The 25,816-nt window shown below is 39.7% G+C and overlaps 1 protein-coding gene across 2 annotated transcripts in view; it reads right to left on the bottom strand.

Annotated features, from left to right (window-relative positions):
• The window catches only part of LOC127852764 (E3 ubiquitin-protein ligase HACE1-like), a 63,807-nt gene that overhangs the window by 19,690 nt on the left and 18,301 nt on the right, over window positions 1–25,816 (bottom strand). For both annotated transcript variants that reach the window (XM_052386724.1, XM_052386725.1), the window contains exons 10-18: window positions 21,511–21,623; window positions 20,694–20,823; window positions 18,185–18,350; window positions 17,758–17,887; window positions 17,097–17,162; window positions 14,660–14,747; window positions 13,510–13,621; window positions 11,862–11,959; window positions 10,998–11,085 (exon numbers count right to left, since the gene is read on the bottom strand). In XM_052386724.1, coding sequence (XP_052242684.1) covers window positions 10,998–11,085; window positions 11,862–11,959; window positions 13,510–13,621; window positions 14,660–14,747; window positions 17,097–17,162; window positions 17,758–17,887; window positions 18,185–18,350; window positions 20,694–20,823; window positions 21,511–21,623 — 991 coding nt within the window. The remainder of the gene's footprint in view (window positions 1–10,997; window positions 11,086–11,861; window positions 11,960–13,509; window positions 13,622–14,659; window positions 14,748–17,096; window positions 17,163–17,757; window positions 17,888–18,184; window positions 18,351–20,693; window positions 20,824–21,510; window positions 21,624–25,816) is intronic.

A 25,816-nucleotide genomic window follows, 5' to 3' on the forward strand; every position in this document is an offset into this window, starting at 1 on the left:
AGCTTATATAGAGAAATCTAAGATGTTCATATGAATATAGCTTATATAGAGAAATCTAAGATGTTCATATGAATATAGCTTATATAGAGAAATCTAAGATGTTCATATGAATGAAGCTTATATAGAGAAATCTAAGATGTTCATATGAATATAGCTTATATAAAGAAATCTAAGATGTTCATATGAATATAGCTTATATACAGAAATCTAAGATGTTCATATGAATATAGCTTATATACAGAAATCTAAGATGTTCATATGAATATAGCTTATATAGAGATATCTAGATGTTCATATGAATATAGCTTATATAGAGAAATCTAAGATGTTCATATGAATATAGCTTATATAGAGAAATCTAAGATGTTCATATGAATATAGCTTATATAGAGAAATCTAAGATGTTCATATGAATATAGCTTATATAGAGAAATCTAAGATGTTCATATGAATATAGCTTATATAGAGAAATCTAAGATGTTCATATGAATATAGCTTATACACAGAAATCTAAAATGTTCATATGAATATAGCTTATATACAGAAATCAAAGATGTTCATATGAATATAGCTTATATAAAGTTTTATTACCTACTAGAACCTCTAGCACTCAAAACCGCAAGGAAACACAAGAAACTCATAATCAAAATTGAAAAGAACAAATTGAAAGTTAATCAAGTTATGGAATTGCATTCAATGCCCAGGTTTTGGCTTTTAAGTTTAGTTTCATGATGTTGTTTTTCTTTGAAATAGGTTATGGATTTTTTTTTCTGAATTTTTCGGTTTAGTACTGCAGCTTTATTTCATTTTCTAAGAAGAAAAGGTTTTTGGTTGCTTGTTATAATGATTTCCATTTTGTAATATTTTTTTTGCTATAATGAATATCATGAAACATTCAAGATTAATTAAACTAAATAATTAGTTTATGGGAATCAACAGGCATTTTATACAATAGGAGATGTAATGTTAACTAATTTGATGATTTAAATCCCTCAAAGTAAGGTCTATGCAAACATTTTACCATCAGCTGACTGAGTAAAGAGAGCATAGTCTGGATTGAGGAGTTTCCCTGGATAGCACATCAAACCACTCTATGTCCCTCACTTACCATCAGCTGACTGAGTAAAGAGAGCATAGTCTGGATTGAGGATATCCCTGGTTAGCACATCAAAACACTCTCTGTCACTCACTTACCATCAGCTGACTGAGTAAATAGAGCATAGTCTGGATTGAGGATTTCCCTGGACAGCACATCAAACCACTCTCTGTCACTCACTTACCATCAGCTGACTGAGTAAAGAGAGCATAGTCTGGATTGAGGATTTCCCTGGATAGCAAATCAAACCACTCTGTCACTCACTTACCATCAGCTGACTGAGTAAAGAGAGCATAGTCTGGATTGAGGATTTCCATGGATAGCACATCAAACCACTCTCTGTCACTCACTTACCATCAGCTGACTGAGTAAAGAGAGCATAGTCTGGATTGAGGATTTCCCTGGACAGCACATCAAACCACTCTCTGTCACTCATTTCCATCAGCTGACTTAGTAAAGAGAGCATAGTCTGGATTGAGGATTTCCCTGGATAGCACATCAAACCACTCTCTGTCACTCACTTACCATCAGCTGACTGAGTAAAGAGGGCATAGTCTGGATTGAGGATTTCCATGGATAGTACATAAAACCACTCTCTGTCACTCACTTACCTTCAGCTGACTGAGTAAAGAGAGCGTAGTCTGGATTGAGGATTTCCCTGGATAGCACATCAAACCACTCTCTGTCACTTACTTACCATCAGCTGACTGAGTAAAGAGGGCATAGTCTGGATTGAGGAGTTTCCTGGATAGCACATCAAACCACTCTCTGTCACTCACTTACCATCAGCTGACTGAGTAAAGAGAGCATAGTCTGGATTGAGGATTTCCCTGGACAGCACATCAAACCACTCTCTGTCACTCACTTACCTTCAGCTGACTGAGTTAAGAGAGTGTAGTCTGGATTGAGGATTTCCCTTGATAGCACATGAAACCACTCTCTGTCACTCACTTACCATCAGCTGACTGAGTAAAGAGATCATAGTCTAGATTGAGGATTTCCCTGGATAGCACATCAAACCACTCTCTGTCACTCACTTACCATCAGCTGACTGAGTAAAGAGAGCATAGTCTGGATTGAGGATTTCCCTGGACAGCACATCAAACCACTCTCTGTCACTCACTTACCATCAGCTGACTTAGTAAAGAGAGCATAGTCTGGATTGAGGATTTCCCTGGATAGCACATCAAACCACTCTCTGTCACTCACTTACCATCAGCTGACTGAGTAAAGAGGACATAGTCTGGATTGAGGATTTCCCTGGACAGCACATCAAACCACTCTCTGTCACTCACTTACCATCAGCTGACTGAGTAAAGAGGGCATAGTCTGGATTGAGGATTTCCATGGATAGTACATAAAACCACTCTCTGTCACTCACTTACCTTCAGCTGACTGAGTAAAGAGAGCGTAGTCTGGATTGAGGATTTCCCTGGATAGCACATCAAACCACTCTCTGTCACTTACTTACCATCAGCTGACTGAGTAAAGAGGGCATAGTCTGGATTGAGGAGTTTCCTGGATAGCACATCAAACCACTCTCTGTCACTCACTTACCATCAGCTGACTGAGTAAAGAGAGCATAGTCTGGATTGAGGATTTCCCTGGACAGCACATCAAACCACTCTCTGTCACTCACTTACCTTCAGCTGACTGAGTTAAGAGAGTGTAGTCTGGATTGAGGATTTCCCTTGATAGCACATGAAACCACTCTCTGTCACTCACTTACCATCAGCTGACTGAGTAAAGAGATCATAGTCTAGATTGAGGATTTCCCTGGATAGCACATCAAACCACTCTCTGTCACTCACTTACCATCAGCTGACTGAGTAAAGAGAGCATAGTCTGGATTGAGGATTTCCCTGGACAGCACATCAAACCACTCTCTGTCACTCACTTACCATCAGCTGACTTAGTAAAGAGAGCATAGTCTGGATTGAGGATTTCCCTGGATAGCACATCAAACCACTCTCTGTCACTCACTTACCATCAGCTGACTGAGTAAAGAGGACATAGTCTGGATTGAGGATTTCCCTGGATAGCACATCAAACCACTCTCTTTCACTCACTTACCATCAGCTGACTGAGTAAAGAGATCATAGTCTGGATTGAGGATTTCCCTGGATAGCACATCAAACCACTCTCTGTCGCTCACTTACCATCAGCTGACTGAGTAAAGAGGGCATAGTCTGGATTGAGGATTTCCCTGGATAGCACATCAAACCACTCTCTGTCACTCACTTACCATCAGCTGACTGAGTAAAGAGAGCATAGTCTGGATTGAGGATTTCCCTGGATAGCACATCAAACCACTCTCTGTCGCTCACTTACCATCAGCTGACTGAGTAAAGAGGGCATAGTCTGGATTGAGGATTTCCCTGGATAGCACATCAAACCACTCTCTGTCACTCACTTACCATCAGCTGACTGAGTAAAGAGAGCATAGTCTGGATTGAGGATTTCCCTGGACAGCACATCAAACCACTCTCTGTCACTCACTTACCTTCAGCTGACTGAGTTAAGAGAGCGTAGTCTGGATTGAGGATTTCCCTTGATAGCACATGAAACCACTCTCTGTCACTCACTTACCATCAGCTGACTGAGTAAAGAGAGCATAGTCTGGATTGAGGATTTTCCTGGATAGCACATCAAACCACTCTCTGTCATTCACTTACCATCAGCTGACTGAGTAAAGAGAGCATAGTCTGGATTGAGGATTTCCCTTGATAGCACATCAAACCACTCTCTGTCACTCACTTACCATCAGCTGACTGAGTAAAGAGAGCATAGTCTGGATTGAGGATTTCCCTGGACAGCACATCAAACCACTCTCTGTCACTCACTTACCATCAGCTGACTTAGTAAAGAGAGCATAGTCTGGATTGAGGATTTCCCTGGATAGCACATCAAACCACTCTCTGTCACTCACTTACCATCAGCTGACTGAGTAAAGAGAGCATAGTCTGGATTGAGGATTTCCCTGGATAGCACATCAAACCACTCTCTGTCACTCACTTACCATCAGCTGACTGAGTAAAGAGAGCATAGTCTGGATTGAGGATTTCCCTGGATAGCACATCAAACCACTCTCTGTCACTCACTTACCATCAGCTGACTGAGTAAAGAGAGCATAGTCTGGATTGAGGATTTCCCTGGATAGCACATCAAACCACTCTCTGTCACTCACTTACCATCAGCTGACTGAGTAAAGAGAGCATAGTCTGGACTTAGGATTTCCCTGGATAGCACATCAAACCACTCTCTGTCACTCACTTACCATCAGCTGACTGAGTAAAGAGAGCATAGTCTGGATTGAGCATTTCCCTGGACAGCACATCAAACCACTATCTGTCACTCACTTACCATCAGCTGACTGAGTAAAGAGAGCATAGTCTGGATTGAGGATTTCCCTGGATAGCACATCAAACCACTATCTGTCACTCACTTACCATCAGCTGACTAGAGTAAAGAGAGCATAGTCTGGATTGAGGATTTCCCTGGATAGCACATCAAACCACTATCTGTCACTCAATTACCTCAGCGACTGAGTAAGAGAGCATAGTCTGGATTGAGGATTTCCTTGGATAGCACATCAAACCACTCTCTGTCACTCACTTACCATCAGCTGACTGAGTAAAGAGAGCATAGTCTGGATTGAGGAATTTCCCTGGATAGCACATCAAACCACTCTCTGTCACTCACTTACCATCAGCTGACTGAGTAAAGAGAGCATAGTCTGGATTGAGGATTTCCCTGGATAGCACATCAAACCACTCTCTGTCACTCACTTACCATCAGCTGACTGAGTAAAGAGAGCATAGTCTGGATTGAGGATTTCCCTGGATAGCACATCAAACCACTCTCTGTCACTCACTTACCATCAGCTGACTGAGTAAAGAGAGCATAGTCTGGATTGAGGATTTCCCTGGATAGCACATCAAACCACTCTCTGTCACTCACTTACCATCAGCTGACTGAGTAAAGAGAGCATAGTCTGGATTGAGGATTTCCCTGGATAGCACATCAAACCACTCTCTGTCACTCACTTACCATCAGCTGACTGAGTAAAGAGAGCATAGTCTGGATTGAGGATTTCCCTGGATAGCACATCAAACCACTCTCTGTCACTCACTTACCATCAGCTGACTGAGTAAAGAGAGCATAGTCTGGATTGAGGATTTCCCTGGATAGCACATCAAACCACTCTCTGTCACTCACTTACCATCAGCTGACTGAGTAAAGAGAGCATAGTCTGGATTGAGGATTTCCCTGGATAGCACATCAAACCACTCTCTGTCACTCACTTACCCTCAGCTGACTGAGTAAAGAGAGCATAGTCTGGATTGAGGATTTCCCTGGATAGCACATCAAACCACTCTCTGTCACTCACTTACCCTCAGCTGACTGAGTAAAGAGAGCATAGTCTGGATTGAGGATTTCCAATGGATAGCACATCAAACCACTCTCTGTCACTCACTTACCATCAGCTGACTTAGTAAAGAGAGCATAGTCTGGATTGAGGATTTCCCTGGATAGCACATCAAACCACTCTCTGTCACTCACTTACCATCAGCTGACTTAGTAAAGAGAGCATAGTCTGGATTGAGGACTTCCCTGGATAGCACATCAAACCACTCTCTGTCACTCACTTACCATCAGCTGACTGAGTAAAGAGAGCATAGTCTGGATTGAGGATTTCCCTGGATAGCACATCAAACCACTCTCTGTCACTCACTTACCATCAGCTGACTGAGTAAAGAGAGCATAGTCTGGATTGAGGATTTCCCTGGATAGCACATCAAACCACTCTCTGTCACTCACTTACCCTCAGCTGACTGAGTAAAGAGAGCATTAGTCTGGATTGAGGATTTCCCTGGATAGCACATCAAACCACTCTCTGTCACTCACTTACCCTCAGCTGACTGAGTAAAGAGAGCATAGTCTGGATTGAGGATTTCCCTGGATAGCACATCAAACCACTCTCTGTCACTCACTTACCATCAGCTGACATGAGTAAAGAGAGCATAGTCTGGATTGAGGATTTCCCTGGATAGCACATCAAACCACTCTCTGTCACTCACTTACCATCAGCTGACTGAGTAAAGAGAGCATAGTCTGGAATTGAGGATTTCCCTGGATAGCACATCAAACCACTCTCTGGCACTCACTTACCATCAGCTGACTGAGTAAAGAGGAGCATAGTCTGGATTGAGGATTTCCCTGGATAGCACATCAAACCACTCTCTGTCACTCACTTACCATCAGCTGACTTAGTAAAGAGAGCATAGTCTGGATTGAGGATTTCCCTGGACAGCACATCAAACCACTCTCTGTCACTCACTTATCATCAGCTGACTGAGTAAATAGAGCATAGTCTGGATTGAGGATTTCCCTGGACAGCACATCAAACCACTCTCTGTCACTCACTTACCATCAGCTGACTTAGTAAAAGAGAGCATAGTCTGGATTGAGGATTTCCCTGGATAGCACATCAAACCACTATCTGTCACTCACTTACCATCAGCTGACTGAGTAAATAGGGCATAGTCTGGATTGAGGATTTTCATGGACAGCACATAAACCACTCTCTGTCACTCACTTACCATCAGCTGACTAGAGTAAAGAGAGCATAGTCTGGATTGAGGATTTCCCTGGATAGCACATCAAACCACTCTCTGTCACTCACTTACCATCAGCTGACTGAGTAAAGAGGGCATAGTCTGGATTGAGGATTTCCCTGGATAGCACATCAAACCACTCTCTGTCACTCACTTACCATCAGCTGACTGAGTAAAGAGAGCATAGTCTGGATTGAGGATTTCCCTGGATAGCACATCAAACCACTCTCTGTCACAAGCTTACCATCAGCTGACTTAGTAAAGAGAGCACAGTCTGGATTGAGGATTTCCCTGGATAGCACATCAAACCACTCTCTGTCACTCAATTACCATCAGCTGACTGAGTAAAGAGAGCATAGTCTGGATTGAGGATTTCCCTGGATAGCACATCAAACCACTCTCTGTCACTCACTTACCATCAGCTGACTGAGTAAAGAGAGCATAGTCTGGATTGAGGATTTCAATGGATAGCACATCAAACCACTCTCTGTCACTCACTTACCCTCAGCTGACTGAGTAAAGAGAGCATAGTCTGGATTGAGGATTTCCCTGGATAGCACATCAAACCACTCTCTGTCACTCACTTACCCTCAGCTGACTGAGTAAAGAGAGCATAGTCTGGATTGAGGATTTCCATGGATAGCACATCAAACCACTCTCTGTCACTCACTTACCATCAGCTGACTTAGTAAAGAGGGCATAGTCTGGATTGAGGATTTCCCTTGATAGCACATCAAACAACTCGCTGTCACTCACTTACCATCAGCTGACTTAGTAAAGAGAGCATAGTCTGGATTGAGGATTTCCCTGGATAGCACATCAAACCACTCTCTGTCACTCACTTACCATCAGCTGACTGAGTAAAGAGAGCATAGTCTGGATTGAGGATTTCCCTGGATAGCACATCAAATCACTCTCTGTCACTCACTTACCCTCAGCTTACTGAGTAAAGAGAGCATAGTCTGGATTGAGGATTTCAATGGATAGCACATCAAACCACTCTCTGTCACTCACTTACCCTCAGCTGACTTAGTAAAGAGGGCATAGTCTGGATTGAGGATTTCCCTTGATAGCACATCAAACCACTCTCTGTCACTCACTTACCCTCAGCTGACTTAGTAAAGAGGGCATAGTCTGGATTGAGGATTTGCCTTGATAGCACATCAAACCACTCTCTGTCACTCACTTACCATCAGCTGACTTAGTAAAGAGAGCATAGTCTGGATTGAGGATTTCCCTGGATAGCACATCAAACCACTCTCTGTCACTCATTACCAACAGCTGACTGAGTAAAGAGAGCGTAGTCTGGATTGAGGATTTTCCTGGATAGCACATCAAACCACTCTCTGTCACTCACTTGCCCTCAGCTGACTGAGTAAAGAGAGCATAGTCTGGATTGAGGATTTCAATGGATAGCACATCAAACCACTCTCTGTCACTCACTTACCCTCAGCTGACTGAGTAAAGAGAGCAGTCTGGATTGAGGATTTCCCTGGATAGCACATCAAACCACTCTCTGTCACTCACTTACCCTCAGCTGACTGAGTAAAGAGAGCATTGTCTGGATTGAGGATTTCCATTGATAGCACATCAAACCACTCTCTGTCACTCACTTACCCTCAGCTGAGTGAGTAAAGAGAGCATAGTCTGGATTGAGGATTTCCCTGGACAGCACATCAAACCACTCTCTTTCACTCACTTACCATCAGCTAACTTAGTAAAGAGAGCATAGTCTGGATTGAGGATTTCCCTGGATAGCACATCAAACCACTCTCTGTCACTCACTTACCATCAGCTGACTGAGTAAAGAGAGCATAGTCTAAATTGAGGATTTTCCTGGATAGCACATCAAACCACTCTCTGGCACTCACTTACCATCAGCTGACTGAGTAAAGAGAGCATAGTCTGGATTGAGGATTTCCCTGGATAGCACATCAAACCACTCTCTGTCACTCACTTACCATCAGCTGACTTAGTAAAGAGAGCATAGTCTGGATTGAGGATTTCCCTGGACAGCACATCAAACCACTCTCTGTCACTCACTTATCATCAGCTGACTGAGTAAATAGAGCATAGTCTGGATTGAGGATTTCCCTGGACAGCACATCAAACCACTCTCTGTCACTCACTTACCATCAGCTGACTTAGTAAAAAGAGCATAGTCTGGATTGAGGATTTCCCTGGATAGCACATCAAACCACTATCTGTCACTCACTTACCATCAGCTGACTGAGTAAAGAGGGCATAGTCTGGATTGAGGAGTTCCCTGGACAGCACATGAAACCACTCTCTGTCACTCACTTACCATCAGCTGACTGAGTAAAGAGAGCATAGTCTGGATTGAGGATTTCCCTGGATAGCACATCAAACCACTCTCTGTCACTCACTTACCATCAGCTGACTGAGTAAAGAGGGCATAGTCTGGATTGAGGATTTCCCTGGATAGCACATCAAACCACTCTCTGTCACTCACTTACCATCAGCTGACTGAGTAAAGAGAGCATAGTCTGGATTGAGGATTTCCCTGGATAGCACATCAAACCACTCTCTGTCACTCACTTACCATCAGCTGACTTAGTAAAGAGAGCACAGTCTGGATTGAGGATTTCCCTGGATAGCACATCAAACCACTCTCTGTCACTCAATTACCATCAGCTGACTGAGTAAAGAGAGCATAGTCTGGATTGAGGATTTCCCTGGATAGCACATCAAACCACTCTCTGTCACTCACTTACCCTCAGCTGACTGAGTAAAGAGAGCATAGTCTGGATTGAGGATTTCAATGGATAGCACATCAAACCACTCTCTGTCACTCACTTTCCCTCAGCTGACTGAGTAAAGAGAGCATAGTCTGGATTGAGGATTTCCCTGGATAGCACATCAAACCACTCTCTGTCACTCACTTACCCTCAGCTTACTGAGTAAAGAGAGCATAGTCTGGATTGAGGATTTCCATGGACAGCACATCAAACCACTCTCTGTCACTCACTTACCATCAGCTGACTTAGTAAAGAGAGCATAGTCTGGATTGAGGATTTCCCTGGATAGCACATCAAACCACTCTCTGTCACTCACTTACCATCAGCTGACTGAGTAAAGAGAGCATAGTCTGGATTGAGGATTTCCCTGGATAGCACATCAAACCACTCTCTGTCACTCACTTACCCTCAGCTTACTGAGTAAAGAGAGCATAGTCTGGATTGAGGATTTCCCTGGATAGCACATCAAACCACTCTCTGTCACTCACTTACCTTCAGCTGACTGAGTAAAGAGAGCATAGTCTGGATTGAGGATTTCCCTGGATAGCACATCAAACCACTCTCTGTCACTCACTTACCCTCAGCTGACTGAGTAAAGAGAGCATTGTCTGGATTGAGGATTTCCCTGGATAGCACATCAAACCACTCTCTGTCACTCACTTACCCTCAGCTGAGTTAGTAAAGAGAGCATAGTCTGGATTGAGGATTTCCCTGGACAGCACATCAAACCACTCTCTTTCACTCACTTACCATCAGCTGACTTAGTAAAGAGAGCATAGTCTGGATTGAGGATTTCCCTGGATAGCACATCAAACCACTCTCTGTCACTCACTTACCATCAGCTGACTGAGTAAAGAGAGCATAGTCTAAATTGAGGATTTCCCTGGATAGCACATCAAACCACTCTCTGGCACTCACTTACCATCAGCTGATTGAGTAAAGAGGGCATAGTCTGGATTGAGGATTTCCCTGGATAGCACATCAAACCACTCTCTGTCACTCACTTACCATCAGCTGACTTAGTAAAGAGACCATAGTCTGGATTGAGGATTTCCCTGGACAGCACATGAAACCACTCTCTGTCACTCACTTATCATCAGCTGACTGAGTAAATAGAGCATAGTCTGGATTGAGGATTTCCCTGGACAGCACATCAAACCACTCTCTGTCACTCACTTACCATCAGCTGACTTAGTAAAGAGAGCATAGTCTGGATTGAGGATTTCCCTGGATAGCACATCAAACCACTATCTGTCACTCACTTACCATCAGCTGACTGAGTAAAGAGGGCATAGTCTGGATTGAGGATTTCCCTGGACAGCACATGAAACCACTCCCTGTCACTCACTTACCATCAGCTGACTGAGTAAAGAGAGCATAGTCTGGATTGAGGATTTCCCTGGATAGCACATCAAACCACTCTCTGTCACTCACTTACCATCAGCTGACTGAGTAAAGAGGGCATAGTCTGGATTGAGGATTTCCCTGGATAGCACATTAAACCACTCTCTGTCACTCACTTACCATCAGCTGACTGAGTAAAGAGAGCATAGTCTGGATTGAGGATTTCCCTGGATAGCACATCAAACCACTCTCTGACCACGCCCTGACCCTAAAATAGATAAAAAATATCCTTCATCCAAACCATCAGCCTGCGCAAAAAGCTTAACTTTCAGCCTGAGGTTATACAAATTATCGTCATACTATAACATATTGCCGCGGTCATAGCCAGATTGGGTTATACGAATAAAAAGATTGCCCTGCATTTATTTTCAAATCTTGTAACAACACAATACATTATACTAAAGTCTGCAGCCGCTGATTCCCTCTCAGACACATGTGTGCTGGGCAATCTTATTTTAAATTCTACCATAACCCATTGCCCATCAGAAGCAAAGAGAAAATTGCTTTTGCAACCAGTATTAAGCCAGAACAGCCTGCGAGTAACTCACAGTCTGTTCAGGTTACAATAGCCTGCGAGTAACTCGCAGTCTATTCAGGTTTTATGCTGTTTGCTGCCCATCAATATCTAATTATTCGAAATGAGCCTTTAAAACTTGATTCTAGTAAAGAATATTTTAAATTTAATTGGACTTTTTTTAATGGACTACAAAACAATCAAAGTGCGTTTATATTAACCCATTTATGCCTAGTGGACTTTCCCATCCTTCAAAATTGGATCAATTTATTTCCAAAATTAGGGATGTCTGGTATATACTTATTTCTATATTTAGAATATTTCTTACATAAAGTCCTTTAAGCAAACAGCGCAGACCCTGATGAGACGCCGCATCATGCAACGTCTCATCTGGGTCTACGCTGTTTGAAAGGCCATTTTTCTAGACGCTAGGCATAAGTGCGTTTCTAAGGGGTGAAGGCATAACTGACCATCCCTTCTTCTCCTTGGAACTGCAGACTGAGGTTATGCTTCAAGTCTTCAGGATTCTTGCCCAGAAGTTGGCTGCAGCTGCTGTGAAACAATGTGCCTGAAGTGTGGAACAAATGTGCCTGAAGTGTGGAACAATTGTGCCTGAAGTGTGGAACAATTGTGCCTGAAGTGTGGAACAAATGTGCCTGAAGTGTGGAACAAATGTGCCTGAAGTGTGGAACAAATGTGCCTGAAGTGTGGAACAAATGTGCCTGAAGTGTGGAACAAATGTGCCTGAAGTGTGAAACAAATGTGCCTGAAGTGTGGAACAAATGTGCCTGAAGTGTGAAACAAATGTGCCTGAAGTGTGAAACAAATGTGCCTGAAGTGTGAAACAAATGTGCCTGAAGTGTGAAACAAATGTGCCTGAAGTGTGGAACAAATGTGCCTGAAGTGTGAAACAAATGTGCCTGAAGTGTGGAACAAATGTGCCTGAAGTGTGGAACAAATGTGCCTGAAGTGTGGAACAAATGTGCCTGAAGTGTGGAACAATTGAGGAAATAATGCACCTTTTGATTTCTATAATCCTTTACCACTTATAGACATATTTAATCCTTTAGCACATAGATACGTATTTTGGAGCATTTGTAGTCCCTTAATTAAAGACATTTTTTTACTAGATTCAAGTTTTAAAGATTCATTTTAACCATTAGTTACTGATTAGCAGCAAACAGAATAAAACCTGAACAAACTGTGAGTTACTCGCAGGCTATTCTGGTTTTGTGCTGGTTGCAAAAGCCATTTTTACTTTGCATCTAACGGAGGAAAGGGTTAAATATGTGTATATGATCCATTGTGGTCACAATTCAACTATCATGACCGCTTTAATCAACTTAGGTCAGTGATAAACAACTTAGAGAGTTGCTATTCTCCTAACTTAAATATTTTGTATTGCAAAATGTCAATGCAACTGGTATAGAAATGTTAAGTAACTTGCTAGGGTTTCTTGAGACAATGTCCATATGCAGAGGTTAAACCAATAAATGCTTTTATCATATAAATACAAATGTCTGCTCCATCATGGGTTCACAGCTATTAAGAAATTGCCAAAGTGCAAAATTATCTTTAGTTTTATCTAAACAGTGTTACTTGAACATCTCGGTGATATATTCAATTAATAGATTACATGAAACACGCAGTAAATGTAATAACAAAACTGCACAGCATTTTTATCCAAACTATATGGTACAATAGATTGGGTCATAATTTATGAAAATGACTCTTATTTATGGAAGTGTATGAAAGAATGAATTACTTACTGTTTTGCTTAAAACCAATACTTTATAGACACAATTCCAGTTATTTCCACTAGAACTTTAAAGACACAAATAAATGTGCCGTGCTCTGTGAAAAGGGGGTTTAATGCATATGCATAAAGTGTCGTCCCAGATTAGCCTGTGCAGTCCACACAGGCTTATCAGGTCCGACACTTCCTGCTTTTATGATATTTTTTGTTTGGAGAAAGCCTCTTCTTAGCAAACATCCAGTTTAGGTGGAAAGTGTCTTACCTGATTATTCAGGGACGTCACTTTATGCACATGCATCCTTTTTCACAGAGAAAGGCCTGAATATATTTCACTTCAATTTTTTTTTCATAACAATACCTACCTCTGTCCACTATGAGAGGATCTCCACTATGGCGGGTTTCCATAGCGACACTCTCAGCATCCTTTCTCTTGCTGATATGTTCATAAAACCACTTGCGCCGTAACTCAAATGGCTGAAAATAGGTGATAAGAAACATTTTATGGATAAGCTTGAAAACAATGATAATGAATAGGGCTTATGAATATCGCCGAGCCTATTCTCGTTGAAATAAAAAAGTTTTCGTAGCTGTGTACATTTTTATATAACTTTAAAAATAATAATTTATGTAAATCATAAATTTTTATAAAGAAACAATACAGTTTTAGGCAAAGGCGGATATGACCTTTTCAATAAGAAAATCTGCATCTGCCTGGAATTATACAAAGATTTGCTTATGAATATCTCTGCCTGGAATTATACAAAGATTCCCTCATGAATGTCTCCAAGACTATTCATGTTAAAATCAAAAAGTTTTAGTTTTCGTAGCCGTGTACACTTTTATATAACCTACCAAATGATATGTGAATCATAAGTATTTATTAAGAAACAATACAGTTTAAGGCAAAGGCTGATATGTACTTTTCAATAAGGAAATCTGCATCAGCCTGAAATTATACAAAGATTCCCTTATGAATATCTCTGAGACTATTCATGTTAAAATTAAAATTTGTGTGTTGTTGTGTACATTTTTATATTACCTTTAAAATGATACATTTGTACCTTAATCAGAAGTATTTATAAAGAAACAATACAGTTTTAGGCAAAGGCGTGTACTTGTAAAAAAAGCTAATTTGGCCTTAAATACAATTATAACATATTATTGATTAATATTGATTCAGAGATACATATTTTTTAAATCTATAACATTTTATTCTTAATTCACTTTTAATACATCAACGCTACTATAAATATGGGAACTTTTTAGGTTTCATGTGTTTCAGTTGTTTTATTGTGCAAATTCATGAAATTTTGTTTATTGGAATGAAAGGGGCGGACACACTGCCATAGCAATTCTGGTTTCGAGATAACAGATAGAGATGAGCGACTGCGGAATCGATGTCAAGTGATGCAGATCTGATATTTGCAGCAAAAATTTCTGATAGTTTCCATTGGTCCAAATAGATGTTTCAGATCTATGTGTATTTATAGATCTTTGTATGCAGTGACTTGCCTGTTTGTGTATCACAGACAGGAAAGATGTGAGAAGCTCTGGCGAGTCCAGAACGAAGTGAAGATGTTCAAATATCAGAGTTGGGTTTCTGAAATAGAGACAAATACATACAATAATAACAAGATATGTGTTTGTCAAAACACTATGTCCCCTTCTGCGCCGCTTTGAAGCTATATATTTGACCTTTAACTTTGCAGGATGACCTTGACCTTTCACCACTTAAAATGTGAAGCTCCATGAGATACACATGCATGCCAAATATCAAGTTGCTATCTTCAATATTGCAAAATTTATGGCCAATGTTAAAGTTTGACACAAACAAACAAACACACAAACCAACAAACAGAGCAAAAACAATATGTCCCCAACTATAGTGGTGGGGGACAGAAAAATGTTATTCCCTGAAAATACTTGGATCTTAATATTTCTCATTAAGATTTAATTTGTCCCTCCTCGATCCTGCATAGACAAATAACACCCTAGAGGATAATCATAGCTCTACTTGTACTGTGGTTACTATCATACAACATACATAGAAGACCTCGTTTGTTGTTATTTGTACATAATATTGTTCAATACTCAGGCAAATTACATGTTTGTCTTTTCTTAACCCATTTATGCCTAGCGTCTAGAAAAAAGGCCTTAGCAAACAGCGAAGACCCACATCACGTGGCATCTCATCAAGGTCTGCGCTGTTTGCTTAAAGGAATTTTTCTAAGAAATATTCTAAATATAGAAACAAGAAACCGTTGGAGACAGGTGATGCTCCCCAAAGTTTTTTTTGTCACAATATTGCACTATATATTCAGATAAAAGGAAACGTCTTGAGGGCACAGTAGTTGGGAGGAAAAGAATTTTTTTATATAAAATTTCAAAGGGCCATAACTCTGTGAAAAATCATCCGACCAGAACCCGCTGATAATATGCACATCTCCTCTTGATAGTGAAGCTTCCCATACAGTTTAATGGAATTCCGGTCATAAGTTGCTGAGAAATAGCCCGGACAAGAATTGCACAATATGAACAGTTAATGGAAAATTTCAAAGGGCCATAACTCTGTGAAAAATCATCCGACCAGAACCAGCTGATAATATGCACATCTCCTCTTGGTAGTGAAGCTTCCCATAAAGTTTCATTGAATTCCGGTCATTAGTTGCTGAGAAATAGCCCAGACAAAAATTGTGCACGGACGGACACACGGACACACAGACGGACACACGGACGGACAGACAAAGTGGCGACTATATCCTCCCCCCAAAATTTTTTGGGGAGCATAATAAATATAATAGACATCCCTAATTTTGGAAATAAATTGATCCAATTTAGAAGGATGGGAGTGTCCACTAGGCATAAATGGGTTAATTTTCAACCAACACTGATAAATAAATCAAGTACAAGGAGAGCGCCAAGGAGGTTAACATTTCTATGGCTAGCTAATTAAATAAACATTCCTCTTTCCAACAGAAAACCTTATATTCTCTATTTGTACAAAATAACCCACGTTTTGATCCCATGAAATGCTGAGATTGCATTCATGAAGTAAATGCACTGAAGAGAAAGCTCTTTATTCACTATTTTTCTGAGCTGTAACAGGTTGTTTTAAACGTTGATTTTTAGAGGCTGTGGTAAACATTTACCCTTTACCACTTAGATATGTATTTAACCCTTTACCACTAAGAATTGATTTTACCCTTTACCACTAAGACACGTATTTAACCCTTTACCACTTAGACATGTATTTAACCCTTTACCACTTAGATATGTATTTAACCCTTTACCACTTAGATATGTATTTAACCCTTTACCACTTCCATACGTATTTTGATGCATATGTAGTCCCTTAGAAAGTTAAATTTAATTAAAGACCTTTTTTTACTAGATTCAAGTTTTAAAGTCTTCATTTCCAACCCTTACATACTAAATTAATGAGCAGCAAACAATATCAAGCCTGAACGGACTGCGAGTTACTTGCAGGCTGTCCTGGTTTTATGCTGTTTGCACATAGCCATTTTTACCGGTAATTTGCTTCTGAGTGGGAAAGGGTTAATGCAGTTAGATTATCTTTTTTACTTGCTGCCATGCCTGGGACCAGGGCTTTATCAGTGGTTAGATTGTGTTAATCAACTTTATGATAAAAATAATTTTATTCCGCAATGATATCTGGTGAGCAATTCAGCAGTTTTCACACATTTTTAATTAATATTTATCATTATACATTTCTATTCATTTTTATTTCTATAAATTTTAATACATAGATTTTTTTTGCTAAATACCATGTCTTCAATGCAATAAAGCAGTTTAAAGGCGGTATGCCATAGCAGTTACATTTGTATTTACTAGGCTTCCAAGCCCACTGTAATTTATAAAAAAGTGAATATTTAAATATTTAAATAAAACATAATTATGTTACCATTGTCATAAATTTGACCAGTCATACCTAAGAATGAGGGCTTGTATCACTGCCATATGATCTCTCACAAATTGTGCAAACACTGTTGAAGCTCTGAAAACAATTTAAACAAGACTATTGCCAAGCAATAAAAGTCCCCTACCGGTGAACTCCAGCATTTTCAGAATTTTTTTTATTTAAAAAAATTATTTTACATATATTTTTTGCCATAGCAACCAGAATTCTTGACGTAGGAACATAATTAAATGACATGCATAATCTCCATATTGGCATCTATCCATGTTTCAAGTTTCATTAAAAAAATATGAAGAACTTTTAAAGTAATTGCAGGATCCAGAAAAGTGTGACAAACTCACAGACTGACGGACACACAGAGCACAAACCATAAGTCCCCTTCGGTTTCACCAGTAGGGGACTAAAAACAGCGCATTACACATGTTTAATTAAAACATACAAGACTTATGAATGCAAAATAAATGAGACTCGCTACCGTATTTTCCTTTGTATAGCGTGCGGTTTTTATCTCCAAATTTCAAATAAAAAAGTTTGTGCGCGTTATACATTGATACAACGCTATTCTGGCTGCTAAATTGCAAACAAATCATTTCGTAATCGTAAATATTTGTAATAGCTGCCTTATTCTTTTTCTAGAAACTGACCTCATATATTTAAACTAAAAGGTAGTCACCTGGTATAACTGCAGACTAGGTAGTAGGCATGTATGACTGAACAGACTTTGGGTGGCATGACCTCTATCAGTGGGGGGCCACGTTTGACCTCCGTCTGGGCTCGAGGTCTCGGGGATTCTTTACCTGTGGCTACATTGTCACATGTAACAAAATGTTTGATAAGGTTTGTTCATGTTAAATATCAAAAACATTTTTGTTCTGTATCCAAAATTATCTGGACCAAAAGGGGACACAGGAATTTAAACTGCTTTTAGATCGATGAAATTAAGCGTCTTTTCTCAGTAAGCTTCTTTTAAACAGATTTATAACTATTTCTTTAACTGGGACTGTTACTTGCCATTTCTTTCATAGACTCAGAAGATAGTATTGCGGGAACTATTATCAATTACAATTAGGTAAAAGAAAAACGCATTACAACATCCATACCCTCTGTATGTCCATCATTGTTGTCATGGATGCCAGGACTAGGTTCAGACGATGTGCTACTTCTCAACCTCAAGTTCTCTATCAGACAGGAGTCCCCCTGGTTCTCATACTCCACACCAAGTATGGCCATCCAGTCCCTTAGTAACTGCCATAGCTGGGACAGGGGCTGCAACAGTGGTGGTCAACTGAGCCTCCTTCAGGGAAAACAGGGCTTAATGCATGTGCGTAGTTTCGTCCCAGATTAGCCTGTGTGGACTGAACAGGCTAATCTGGGACAACACTTTACGCACATGCATTAAGCCCAGTTTTCTAAGTAAAAGGCTTATATGATTATCAGCTATATTATATACTTATTGTTTTTCAACTGCAAATTTATTCTGAACTTAGTATTAAAATACGAAAAAAACCATATTTACTACTAAAGTTTCCTGTTTCCATATGACCCGTGTCATTTGGAAATGGGCCTGAAGCCATATGCGACAAAAGTTGCTCCAAAGCAGCCTGCAAATCCGCACTCGGGGGCTACCCTGTCTACTTATTAGACCACAGAACCTAAATGCCAAAAAAATTAGGTCCGTTTCCGGTCGCCCGATCGTGTCTCCCGAATCGGCTCCGACCCTCAACTTTTTATTGCGGTCGCCAAAAAAATAAATAAACAAGAAATGTGTTTGTCAGAAACACTATGTCCCCTTCTGCGCCGCTTTGACTCTTCTTTTTACCTTTGACCTTGAAGGATGACCTTGACCTTTCATCACTCAAAATGTGCAGCTCCATGAGATACACATGCATGCCAAATATCAAGTTGCTATCTTCAATATTGCAAAAGTTATTGCAAATGTTACAGTTGGTGCAAACCAACCAACAGACCAACCAACCAACAGACAGGGCAAAAACAATATGTCCCCCACTATAGTGGTGGGGGACATAAAAATGTTCATTTTTGTTCATTTTGCATAACTTTCTGCTTCATTGTGCTTTCATTGTGCTATTATTTGACAAAATGGCTGTGCCCATGCAACAATTGCTAGCCTCCTCGATTTTGGCTTTAACTATTATACCATGCTCGCACCAAAAAGGCAGAAACTTATTCACTCCCATTGCAAACCACAAATTCATAGCCGACATTTTCAAGGAATTCCATACTGCTAATACGAATGATGGTGCCGCTAGCTCAAAATCCCCGGAGTGTAAGATTAGGTGTTCCACGAAAGTTGATGGCAGAGAAAAATAATTTTTTGAGGTGGAAGGTAATTTTTTTATAAACAATCAACATTTATATCAAACGTATTTGTTATTTCTAATGACACTATTGGCTGTCAAAGAACAAGAAACCGTCGGAGATGGGTGATGCTCCCCAAAGTTTTTCTTTGTCACAATATTGCACTATACATGTTTATATTCAGATAAAAGGAAACATCTTGAGGGGCATAACTTTGGACAAAATAATACAATGGATGGTGTAGCAACTTAAAAATTTCAAAGGGCCATAACTCTCTAAATAAATCATCTAACCAGAACCCACAAATAACATGCGCATCTCCTCAAGGTAGTTAAGCTTCCCATAAAGCTTCATTGAATTCCAGTTAGAAGTTAGAGGAAAAAGAATTGCACTATATGTACAGTTTATAGAAAATTTCAAAGGGCCATAACTCTGTGAGAATTCATCCGACCATAACCGGCTGATAATATGCACATCTCCCGTTGGTAGTGAAGCTTCCCATAAAGTTTAATTGAATTCCGGTCATTAATTGCTGAGAAATAGCCCAGACAAAAATTGTGCACCGACGGCCTGACACACGGACAGATGAAGCCTCGACTATATGCTCCCCCAAAAATTTTGGGGTAGCATAATAAGTCATAAATAAGAGAGGTATACCATACTTTTGTCTCTAAAATGGTGTGACACTTTCCATAAAATTGTAATAAGCACTGTGTTGTTTGTTTTTGTTGGATTCTATGTCACAGTCACATATTTTAACATGACAAAGCTTTATTATAAGCTTTACTAGCCTTCCGTTCTAGAACCCGAAAGCCCCCCCCCCCAAAAAAAATTCCCTGTTTTTTTCCCCAAGGAGACCAGTAACGGACCTTTTTTTTGGCCTAAGTGACTTTATTTTAAACTTAATATCAAAATACGTAAAACCACATTTACTACTAGAGTTTCCTGTTTCCATATGACCCGTGTAATTCAAAAATGGGCCTGAAGCCATATGAGACAAAAGCTGCTCCAAAGCAGCCTGCAAATCCGCACTCATGTCCGGGACTACCCTGTCTGCTAATGAGACCACAGAACCTTTAGTGACTTATGGTGACAGGATAGCTCTCAACCAGACTGGGGAAATGCTCAGGATGGTCTGGTGCTATGATGGCCGCATATGGCATAAAACCTATTTTTGCATGATGCATATCATATCATTCTAGTTGCTAGACTACTTTTTCTTAAAAAACAACACTTTGATGTACTTTTTCAACCTTATTGTATAGCAGAACATTAAACAAAATGCATTACCTCTAAAGCTTGCCTCAGCCCATCTTCATTCAAGCCAAAAGAAGAATTTGCAATGGCCGTCTGCAGATTAGAGAGGATTGTCACACAGCGTAGCAGGTGCGATTCCTCCATCTTGGATTCATACGAGGCACTATAAACAATTAGTTTTATTTTATGCAATCAATTTAAATGCAAGGCCCAATTTGACTTAAGATTTCATATTAAGGTTAAGTTACAAATGCATAATGCAGTTTGAAATAAAATAATTAAAAAAAACGGTATGATTTTGAAATAAAGAAATAAAGAACATTTGATAGACACCAAGGAATGGAGTAAATTGGACTCAAAGTAAGTTTATATACATCATGCTTACCTTATTTAAACTTTGTATCCTATTGTAAAAAGGCCATTAACATGTGTGTAAGGAACTTAAAGAGTGGAAGTGAGATATACATAAACATAAAAAACATAACAAAATGTGTTTGTGAAACACTATGTCCCCCCCCATCATTTATTTGACCTTTGACCTTGAAGGATGACCTTGACCTTTCACCACTCAAAATGTGAAGCTCCATGAGATACACATGCCTGCCAAATATCAAGTGCTTTCTTCAATATTGCAAAAGTAATGGCCAATGTTTAAGTTTGACGCAAACAAACCAACAAACAAACCAACAAACAGGCAGGGCAAAAACAATATGTCCCCCAGTATAGACTGGGGGACATAAAAATATAAAATCTGCTACCCACTATCAATTTCACACTACAATTATAGAAGAAATGTAGACCAAGAAAATGAATTTCTCATTTCCAAAAGATTAATCCATAATGATATTACCTCAAAATTGTGTGGCCTAAATGTGACACGGCAGCGGCTATGCTTCGAAGCAGCTTTTCTGTCATGTCTGGTTGCCCTTTTTTATTACACAGGTGCCCCAATAGCCGTGATACCTGCAATAATCAGGCATAATTTATGACATATGTCCTTAATTTTTCATGAAGATTATAAGATTGATCACATAGCCTGTTTTTGTTTAATTTGTATCAATCAATATATACTATATAATATAATTATATTTACCTTAGTTAGCACATAATTTCATCATAAGCATTTATTTAGTAACATGTTTTGACCAATTATACCAATTAATTCTAAATGGAAAAGAGTGAACTCGGAGCATGTCCCAGTATAATTGTAGGGGTTTTCAATTATTTAGCTTCAACCGGTGTACAAAATTGCAATTTTGGGGGAGAAACTGTAATATTTTAACAGGATTTGTATACAGAATGAGAAAGAAAAAACAAATATAAAAGAATGAGAAAGAAAAAATCAAATATAAAAGAAACAATAAACTTTGTCGAAAATATAAAGTTTGACAGAAGTATGAAATTATAACAAGAGCTGTCAGAGGACAGCGCGCTCGACTATTTGAGTGCTTGACAGTATAACGTAAGCCATCATGGGGAAATTGTTCATATTCAATAATTTATTAGACGATCTTTCAAAAATAAAAAAAGGAAAAAATAACAAGGGCTATTTGTAAAACATGCATGCCCCCCATATGGGCTGTCCGTTGTAGTGGCAGCCATTGTGTGAATACGATTTTTGTCACTGTGACCTTGACCTTTGACCTAGTGACCTGAAAATCAATAGGGGTCATATGCGGGTCACGATCAATGTACCTATGAAGTGTCATGATCCTAGGAAAAAGCGTTCTTGAGTTATCATCCGAAAATCATTTTACTATTTCGGGTCACCGTGACCTTGACCTTTGACCTTGTGACCTCAAAATCAATAGGGGTAATCTGCAAGTCATGATCAATCTACCTATGAAGTTTCATGATCCTAGGCATATGCGTTCTTGAGTTATCATCCGAAAACCATTTTACTATTTCGGGTCACCGTGACCTTGACCTTTGACCTAGTGACCTCAAAATCAATAGGGGTCATCTGCGAGTCATGATCAATCTACCCATGAAGTTTCATGATCCTAGGCGTATGCCTTCTTGAGTTATCATCCGGAAACCATTTTACTATTTCGGGTCACCGTGACCTTGACCTTTGACCTAGTGACCTCAAAATCAATAGGGGTCATCTGCAAGTCATGATCAATCTACCCATGAAGTTTCATGATCCTAGGCATATGCGTTCTTGAGTTATCATTCAAAAACCATTTTACTATTTCTGGTCACCGTGACCTTGACCTTTGACCAAGTGACCTCAAAATCAATAGGGGTCATCTGCGAGTCATGATCAATGTACCTATGAAGTTTCATGATCCTAGGCCCAAGCGTTCTTGAGTTATCGTCTGACAACCACCAGCACCCGATTGTATAAACAGTTAAACCGGCGGTTAACCACATACCGGCGGTTAAAAGTCGGTAACATGTTGGTTACTGGTCGGTAAGCGTTTGTATAAAATTTGGTTAGTTATACCGATCGGTTAAAACCCAGTTAAAACATACCCTGCTTCCCTAGGTGGGTAAGTACAAGTAACCGAGGAGTAACTTACACAAAATGGCCGCGGCGCGCGACATTATAAAAGCGAACCATCGACGACCTTCACAATTTCGACGAGTAAACAACAAATTGCAGCGACTGACACTTTATTTGACTTAATTTACAGGGCTATACGATTTCCGACTTCGGACGACGAATTTAAGGATGCACAGAACGTGTTTCTTATATTCTGTTATGGGTATGCCGTGTGTGATCCAATGCATCAATGGCGCCCATGTTAAAATCATTTCTCCGAGAACAGGGAACAACAAAAGTACAAACAAAAAACAAAACATGTTCGAACTAGTATCTTACCTTTAATAGTCCTTTAAAATCCATAAATGATCCATTTAATTCAATAATTGACGAGTTTGCATCTAGGGTCTTTGATAATTATTTTAGCATAGTTAAATAAAGACCCTTATGCCATCATATCATTATATTCAAATGAGAACTCAATAAACTTTCTTCTTCGTCACACGCTACGTCATGTACTCTATGTGCATTACTGCTGTTAAAATGAACCGGAGCAGTTTATCAAATGTGTCGTGTTCTGAGAAAAATGGGCATAATGCATGTGCTTAAAGTGTCGTCCCATATTAGCTTGTGCAGTTCGCACAGGCTAATCAGGGACGACACTTTCCGCTTTTATGACATTTTTTGTTAAATGAAGTCCCTTCTTAGCAAAAATCATTTTTTAGCGGAAAGTGTCGTCCCTGATTAGCCTGTGCGATCTTAACAAGCTAATCTGGGACGACACTTTACGCACATGCATCATGCCCAGTTTTCTCAGAACACGACACAAATAATAGCCGTTGGTGAACTCGGTTGCATTTGCAGATTTCCGCATACAAAGATATATTTAAACTTGAACAATGTTTTATTTGTCTATGGTAAATTCCCTTATTGTACAAGAAAGTAAGTAAGTTTATGTAAACATAAGCCAAATTAGAAGAAAAGTCTAGCATGTTACGACGACCATGTATAATTTTTATGTTACATCTAGAACAACTAGAAGAATAGACGTCTTTGTAAGCACTCTCTTGCAGTTTGGAAGCACCAGGGATTCCGCTAAATGATGCAAATCCCGACATCATTATCAATTCGTCCCTGGTCATTTTGATGAACTCATAGTTAAAATTTACACTTTATTTTATTGTGAATTCATTTGTAAATCAATTTGATAAAAAAATACATGTCGCTGTTTATAAGCGTGACACTTCGCGCGAAAATTACGTCATTAGAAAATGCATTGTGGGAATGTTTTGGTTAAAGTTACCGGTGGTTAAATTCTACTATGCGCGTTTAGGTTACTTTGCGGTATATCGTGTTTATACAATCGAGTTACCTTTAGGGTTACTATACCTGAATAACCGCAAACTTACCAAGGTTTGAATGCTACTGAGCGGTAACTTTACCAGCGTTTATACAATCGGGTGCTGGTGGACGGACCGACAGACAGACCGACCGACATGAGCAAAGCAATATACCCCTCTTCTTCGAAGGGGGGCATAAAAATTGGGGGTTGAGGGGTAGGGGGGGGGGGGGGTGAGAGTGGGGTATAATGTGGGGTGGGGTAATTTATAAGATGATGTTAAAAAAATATATATAAAAAATTGGGGGGGGGGGAGGTTTTGGGGGGGGGGTAGGGGGGTGAGAGGGCGGTATAATGTGGGAGGGGGTAATTTATGAGATAATGTTAAAAAAAATTGGGGGGGGGGGGGGGGGAGGTTGGAAGAGGGGATAGCGGAGGGGGGGTGAGAGGGGGGTATAATGTGGGTTGTGGTAATTTATTAGATGCTGGGGGAGGTCGGGGGGAAGGGATTCTGGGTAGGGGCGTGGGGTATTGTTTGGGTGAAATCCATTGTGGTATTCAGGTAAGTGTTGTTTTGTCAAAGTAATAATAAAATGTGATCATAAATAAAGAAGTTATGGAAATTTATGCAAAATGTTCAATTATGTAAGTGTAAAAGGGGCCATAATTATGTCAAAATGCTTGATACAGTGGTCTGCTCTTGTTTATAGGTTGGGGTCATGTTGGTAAACAAGTATGCAAAATATAAAAGCAATATGTCAAAAGATATAGGAAATATATAGGGTAGTACGCAAAGTTTAACATAGATTTATCAATAATATGCATATTCTAAGTATTAAAGTGGCAATAATTCTGTCAAAATGCTTGATACAGTTGTATGCTCTTGTTTATAGGTTGGGGTCATGTTGGTAAACAAGTATGCAAAATATGAAAGCAATATGTCATGGGACAAAGAAAATATTTGGAGTAGTACGCAAACTTTAACATTTGCACTCTAACGCTAACGCAGACGCTCACGCCGACGCCGGGGTGAGTAGGATAGCTCCACTATATATATTTAATATGTAATAGTCGAGCTAAAAACAACAAGAGATGTGTTTGTCAGAAACACAATGCCCCCCTAATGTGCCGCTTTGATTAAAAACAAGAGGGCCAAGATGGCCCTAGTTCGCTCACCTGAGAGGAGTCGGTTCATTCAATCTTTACCATACGTCAAAATTGACCTAGATATTGTCCAGACAAACATCCTGGTCAAGTTTCATCATTATTGAACCAAAACTCTGGCATATGGAGTGTTTTTGTTTTTGTAAGATTAAACTTGGTGACCTA

This window comes from Dreissena polymorpha, chromosome 12, assembly GCF_020536995.1.
Source record: "Dreissena polymorpha isolate Duluth1 chromosome 12, UMN_Dpol_1.0, whole genome shotgun sequence".
NCBI classification, from domain to species: Eukaryota; Metazoa; Mollusca; class Bivalvia; order Myida; family Dreissenidae; genus Dreissena; species Dreissena polymorpha.